The 7815-nt window shown below is 33.0% G+C and overlaps 1 protein-coding gene across 1 annotated transcript; it reads right to left on the bottom strand.

The window, feature by feature from the left end:
• Positions 1–236: 236 nt before the first annotated feature.
• LOC114725068 (transcription termination factor MTERF4, chloroplastic-like) lies at positions 237–1280 on the bottom strand. Its single transcript, XM_028911522.1, has one exon. It carries the CDS (start codon positions 1278–1280, stop codon positions 237–239), a length of 1044 nt encoding a protein of 347 aa, XP_028767355.1.
• Positions 1281–7815: the final 6535 nt, after the last annotated feature.

The raw sequence follows: 7815 nt of genomic DNA on the forward strand, positions 1-7815 counted from the left end.
CCTTCCTCTCTACTCTCCTCAATCCAAATATATTCTATAGTGCCCAAAGGCCCTAGCAGAGAAGCGTGTGAAACAGAACTTGAAGATTTTTATTACTGCCATGTAAACCCATCTTCCAGAACGTGGCCCTTGTAAGCCTGTAGTAAAACCTCTTCATTATCTCTAAACTTGGAAACATACATCTCCAAGAATTTTTCCTCCCGCAATTTAAGCACCCCAAGAAAGGGTTGATTCTTCTAGAGTAAATTTTTTGACATTAGCAGTTGCAGTACCCTCCAGCGAGGAATCACCCTTTTCTCCATGCTCATCGTCAAAATCACAGGGTTATTAACCAGTAGTGACCTAGGCAGCATAATTTTATCCAAGAACACCTGAATTTTAAACTTTAGCCTCTTCTCAGACATGCCAAGTGACCCTGGACTTCTTCTAAACATTTGCATGGCCTCATCTTTGGAAAACCCACAGCTCTGAATTATTTCCACCTTTCTGTTAAACATAACAATGCTCATATCACTAATTATCCGGAAGCCATATACCAACATTCCCGAGTCTATGGAGAAACCCATGTTTACAGCCCGCGAGACATAGTTTCGAAGCAGGGACTGTCTTGTTACAAAAAGACGAGGGCGACGTGTTAGTAAAACTGAAAGTTGAGACCCAACGATCCCACAACTCTTGAAGAAAGCAGCATTGTCCAAAACCCTCTGTTGGTTTGGAATTATCCACTCGGCATGTCTTCGAAGCAGCTTAATTAAATCTTTCTCATCATTAAGAAGTTTCCTTAGACATTCCACACAGGGCACCACAGCTTTATTCAAACTACGCATCAGAAGAAGTCCATTCTTTGAGAGAAACTCACCCAACTCAAGACCCTGAAACCCTAGAAGCTGGAAGTACTCAATTTTTGGCTTCAGGGTTTTATCCACATGTGATAACAATATTTCGGGTTGACGACTAATCGTAGTTTGAATCTGCGATTCAGAAAGTCCAATCTGTTTAAAATAATCAAGCACCGTCCATGGATGCTGAGGAGACCTAATCTTAGAGAGTCGTTTTGAGATACGGACGGATTGAGCTTTAGAGAATTTGAAGTTGGTGCTTAGATAATCAACGATGGAAATTTGTTCCGCCGAGGCCGGAGATGGGGAAGAAGCAACAGTAGAGAACAGAGAGAGAAAGGTTCTGGAAGAATTGCAAAGAGAATACGAAAGTGCAGGGTTCAATCTGTGAAAATGCAATGATCCAAAACGATGCAAACCCATTCTCTTTAAATGCCCCATTTCACGGTTTCAGCTTTCTCAGGAGTTTGAAGCAGGCCTAAATGGCGAGAAAAAAGAGAAGATCCATATCCTAATTCAGGCATCGGGCATACCTGAATGAGGGATTAGAGTTGGAGCTTCCATGTAAATAAGAGGCTACCTTGCGAAGGGCCTTGGCGATTTGGCGCTAAAACAACTTCGGCAGTCGGGAAGACAATCGGGTGATTCGGACGCGGCTTCCCTCCGCTGCCCTCCTCTACCCAAAATGACGCCGGTTTGGCTGCAAAACGGGGGGCTAATTACTTTTTGTTTTTGTTTTTAATTAAAATCGGTGACGGTTTTAACAAGAAAATTTAAATTTTTTTTTTATCTTCCGTATCTTCAGTATCTCTCATTATCTCTATTATCTGCAATTATCTTTAATTATTATATTTGTAAATTTTATCAAAAATTTAAAGCTGTGTCTATAAATATAAGTAATGTATAATGTATTCAACAGCCTTGAATGGAATGAGAAATACTCTCTCTTATAGTCTTATTGATATTCTTTTTTTCTCTGTTCTTCTTCTTTATTTATAACACGTTATCAGTACGAATGCTCTAACGAAGGTATAATATTTTGATCTTCTTATTATTACTATGTATTATGTAACATCCCAAATTTATTTAGGTTTTAGAGTGAGTTAGTTAATATATATATATATATATATATATGAATTACAAATATACGTATAATAATTAGAAAGTGTAGATTCTCTTTTATTATTTAAAAGGTATTTCAAAAAAAAAAAGGAAGAAGAAGAAGAATTAAATTGGAAAAGATAAGTTTGTTACGTGTAGTTATGTCAAAAATACATATAATCATAATAATTATATAAAAAAAAGTTAAAACGGTTTTACATATATATATATATATAAAAGGTTTTTATGTGCGCGCGCACACACATATATATAAATCAAACATCTTAATATCTTTGATGTTAGTTTGAACAGCAATTTAAATAGGAAAAATAAATAAATAAATAATAATAATAATATGAAATACATTGAAATTCAAATTTTGAATCTGTTATATGAATTTTAATAAAATGTATATTTATAATTATATATATTAAAAAAAACTTTTGATTGATTCTGGCAGATTTCATGTAAGTTGGTTATCTGCTTAAGTTTAATGAGATTTCAATAATAATATCAATAAGGTAAAACAATTAATTAATTAATTAGTTAAAGGAAGATTTATTAATTAAAAAATAATAATAACATAATCCTACTTCCTACCTATTCATTCTTTATCTCTTAGCCGCCACTCAGTTTCTTCTTTAGCTTTTCCACTACCGTAGACTTGAGGTTTTCAGAAAGCGTTACTTTTTCTTCTACTCTAAACATTCCATCTCCATAAATCAAAATAAATTCAAGGTAAACTTTTCCATTCTTGTTTCTCTTCTCTTTCTAGATTACCTTTTTCATAATTTTTCTTTACCTCATTCTTTTCGTCCTTTCTCCTTAGTCCACCGTAGGCCTTCTTGTCACTATCATCTCCAAGACATACATATATTTGTTAAGGTGTGTACCTACTTTTTTTTTCCTTTTTTGTCTATCTCTCCTTTCTCACATTTGACCACTACTATTCATGAATACACACATATACATTAATAAGAAAAGGGATGAGAATGATTGGCACCATTGACTATTGTGTTAGGACTTAATGCTTTCCTTCATTTAGTCGTCTTTTTCCCTTGCTCTCTTTCTTGTATCATGTGTTTTTGTTTTAGATTCTGCCTCTTCGTAAGACGATGTACATATATATGCCTAATAGAAATATGAATAAATATATATGCCTCTGTATATATATATATATATATTATCATCCTTCACTCTGTTTTCGGTGTTCCTCCCCTCTAGTCATAGGTGTGTATAATCGTGTGTGTGTGTGTACACAAGACTTTCAGCAACATAAATAAAACAAAATTTACCGTTGTTAGCATTAAAAGATGGGATAAAGGCTTAAAGGAAATATATATATAGATATATATATATATATATATGTGTATATTAAGGACGCATAAGTGGTAGGAATCGGTGGAGTTTTTCAATTCTTAGTTGAGTGTTTCCTTAAATCATTTATATATAGAATTATATATATATATATATATTTGCATAACAGGTTAAAATAAATAAATAATGGGAAATTGTGTAAACCAAATATATGCATGAAATCAATGGGTAGTTATGGATAACTATGAATTTAAAAGGTCTCTTGACAGCTTTAAAATAATATTTGAAATCAATAATATGTAAGTGATTTGAAATCAGAAAAATTTAAGAAGACTTAGTTATGGGCCTTGGCGTAAACAACTTTTAGCAAAGGGAAAAAAAAACCTTAGAGTAGTTTTATTAAGATAAACTTGAATAGCTCAAATTATAATTTGACTTGGTATTTGTGTAATTTTGTAGACTCACTAAGAGCCTTATTGCTTGGAATTTTGTTTCACTATTGACGACAAAAAGGAGTCAGGTAACTTGGGGTTTTTTCTATGTGTATGCAATCTTTATCCATCATGATTAAATTTGTATTGACTCTATTAACTTAATTGGTACAAATAAATAGATAAGACTAAAAAGGTGAAAGAATAAAATTTTATTATCTTCTATGTTATTTGAATTCCCCTTTAAGCATAAATGTGTCTTGGTTATTTTCGTGAAAATTTATGGTAATTCGTTTTCTTTCAAGCATGCTTGCATATACTGGTTTTGTTATATATTCATGACATGCATAGGTGGTTGGACTTGGGAGTTTGTGATATTGATATATGTGACAAATTGTGACCACGTGGTTTGCCTCCACTTAGCGCAAAGTGGTTGGCCTTTTTAGGGCCCCGTTTCTTAATACTTACCTGGCCAGGTTTGTAGAGAGGGAACATGGGACAGTGACACCTCCTGGTTCTTTTAAGGAGGGGAGCCATAGTCTAGGCTTGGGTTCTGTATCTTTGGCCAGATACATCCTAAATACTGGAGTAGCTTTGATCAGTCCAGTGTGTGGGCCAGACTGTGTATAAGCCTATGGTTCCAGTCAGCGGAATAAGGTTGGATGGAGCAATAAGGGAGGAAGCATCCATTGTATATGAACATGGTACATTATTAAATTAGTTACATATTTTGCTAATGATTACTTAAGTTGTTGCAATATCTGTTTGCCTAGCTAATATGAAAATGTTTGGGTAATGGTTGTATCTACGTAGTTGAACTCTGGGTCATTGAGACGTTTGTGCTCACCCCAATTATTTAACATTTTCCAGGTGACAATCCTTATAGGGATCAAGGGAAGGTACCAGAGGAGTGAGCGAGTAGCTCTTACACTTCTCAAGTACATGCTGAATTAATTTGATTCTTTACTATTTGCCATGACCCTAGAACATCAAATCATTATTTTGTTAATTCCTTGAATGGATAGATTTTAGCGCTTTATTTCAAGTTTTATCCTCAATTTATATATGTTAGACTTTGAGACTGCAAGCTTGGATATTTATGCTCGAATTATATTATGGGTTTAATTGTTCATGTTTATTTGTAGTGGTTAACAGGCCGAGTCTTTCAGTGTAAACTTTATTATTGAGAACTTTATTATTGAGACCTTAAGATCAAACTAGTTTTTACATGGTGTTTTAAGTAGCTTAGAAAATTGGGTGTTGCATATTATGTTTCATGATTTATCGTCTATCATCTATACACTTCTATACTATGAGTATTTTTTTTCTTTCTTTTCCTAAATGGCTTGAAGCCATATGGTTTAAATTTTTTATTTTATGACCAGATGCCATAAAACTTTGTTTTCTACTTTATAACTAGAAGTCATAAAACTTTATTATTCTTTCTTATAGCCAGAAGCCGTAAAACTTTATTATTTTTTCTTATGGCCAGAAGCCATAAAATTTTGTTATTCTTTCTTATGGCCAAAAGCCATAAAAACTTTATTTTCTACTTTATGGCCAGAAGCTATAAAACTTCATTTTCTTTCTTATGGCCATAAGCCATAATTTTGATTTTTCTATTTTAATGACCAGAAGTCATAATTTTGATTTTCTAATATATGGCTAGAAGTCATAAAATTTTTAACTCATGATCAGAAGTTATTCAGATTTGATTTATCTAATTAAATGGCTAGAAGCCATGGATATATTTATTTTTGAGAAATATTTATTGTTTATTTTTAATTTATTTTGATTTGATAGATATAATTTTAAAATGCTTCTATCCGCAATGACAATATACCAAATTTTGTCTCTTTCTCATTTAATTTTCTTTTCTTTTGTTTCTTTTTGGTAATTTATTATTCTTTTTCTTTTATTCTCATTAACGAAGAGCAATGTAATTTCCATACATGCCAATTTTTTTTAATATTATATTCTTTTGTGGTAGTGCCATCATGTCAAACCTTACAAAACTTGAGTTTATGGCTCTTGACATTGCTGGAAGAAATACTTATCTTGGGTACTAGATGCGGAAATTCACCTAAATGCCAATAGGTTGGGAGACATAATTAAGGTAGAAAATAAGGCATCTAATCAAGAAAAGACTAAAGCCATGATCTTTTTACGCCATCATTTACATGAAGGACTAAAAATGGGATATTTGACCATTAAAGACCCACTCATTCTTTGGAACAGTTTGAAGGAAAGGTATGACCACTAGAAAACTGTCATTCTCCCAAAAGCTTGTTATGAATGGATGCACTTGCGCCTATAAGATTTTAAATATGTTAGTGAGTATAGTTCTATGATATTTAGAATTAGTTCTCAACTAAAATTATGTGGAGAAAAAGTCACTAATGAAGACATGTTAGAAAAAACGTTCTCCACATTTCACGTATCCAGTGTTCTCCTGCAGCAGCAATACCGTGAAAAAGGCTTCAAAAAGTATTTTGAACTAATTTCTTGCCTTCTTGTAGCTAAACAAAATAATGAGCTTTTAATGAAAAATCATGAATCCCGTCCAACTAACTCCACTCCATTCCCAGAAGCGAATGTAGTAGTAAATGGACCAACACGTGGTCGTGGACGAGGACATAGACGTGCACGAGGCCGTTGCATTGACTGTGGATGTGGTCGTGGCCATAATCGAGGTGGTTCAAATTCTTACTCAAAGAGGGCAAAGAATGATGAGAATCGCAATGGAAAGACTAGTGGAAGTAATAACTACTCTGAAGACTCATGTTATTATTGTGGTGGGAATGATCATTGGTCACGTACCTGTTGTACACCAAAACATTTAGTTGACCTTTATCAAGAATAGCTTAAAAATAAAAGTAAAGGAAATGGCAAAATGTCAAGGGCAGAAACCAATTTTGTTGATGAAGAGGGCGATTCTGATTATGGCAACATAGATGTCACTCATTTGGATATTGTTGATTTCTTTGCTAATCCTAATGGAAAGATTGATCACCTGATTGGTGATGGGAATGTTCAACAATAAATTGCTTTAGTGAAGTTAAATTTTTATGATTTTTTTCCTTTTTCTTCTTCTTTTATAAAGTTTCTACTTTCAATGTTGTTATCTTTCTAAAGTAATAAAATTATGAGTATTTTTCTTTTATTAATTTTGCTTTTCCCCCCTTTCTTGACTATGTTCCCTGTAACAAAGAATAGCTCCTATTGACGTCAATCATGAAGATTTATATCTTGTTGACAATGCAACAACTTATACAGTACTTAGAAATAAAAAGTATTTCTCTTCTTTGGTAATGCAAGAAACCAACGTTCAGACTATATCTGGAAGTGCAAAACTGATTGAAGGCTCCAAAAGAGCATTGTTACCTGGAGGAATAATATTATATATTGATAGTGCATTTTACTCAACTAAGTCTAAAAGAAATTTGTTGAGTTTTAAGGATATCTGCAAGAATGGATACCATATCGAAAAAAAATTGAGGAAAATCAAGAATATCTTGCTATTACAAAGTCAACCTCAGGTAAAAAATGCACACTAGAAAGATTGCCTGCATTTTCTTCTGGCTTATACTACACAATTATTAGTACAATTGAAGTACACATCATTAAAAACCAGTAGTTTATAAATGATAACAAATTTAATGTTTGGTATGACCGGTTAGGCCATCCCGGGACAATTATGATGCAAAAAGTAATTGAGAATTCGTGTGGACATTCATTGAAAAGTTAACAAATATCACAATCCAATGTTTTCTCATGTAATGCATGTTCTAAGGGAAAGTTAATTGTTTGGCCATCACTAGGAAAACTAAAAAGTGAGCCTCTCACTTTTCTAGAATATGTATAGGGAGATATTTGTGGATCGATACACCCACCATGTGGACCATTTCAATATTTTATGGTTCTAATTGATGTATCAACAAGATGGTCATATGTCTGTTTATTATCTTCACGTAACCTAGCGTTCGCAAGATTATTGGCTCAATTAATTAGATTAAGAGCACATTTCCTTGATTTTCCTATCAAGAAAATACGTCTTGATAACGCTAGTGAATTTACTTCACACACTTTCAATGATTATTATATGTCTCTTGGGATTGATATTGAAC

The sequence above is a fragment of the Neltuma alba genome, unplaced genomic scaffold (assembly GCF_004799145.2).
Source record: "Neltuma alba isolate B1F8T4 unplaced genomic scaffold, ASM479914v2 tig00012221_pilon, whole genome shotgun sequence".
NCBI lineage: Eukaryota > Viridiplantae > Streptophyta > Magnoliopsida > Fabales > Fabaceae > Neltuma > Neltuma alba.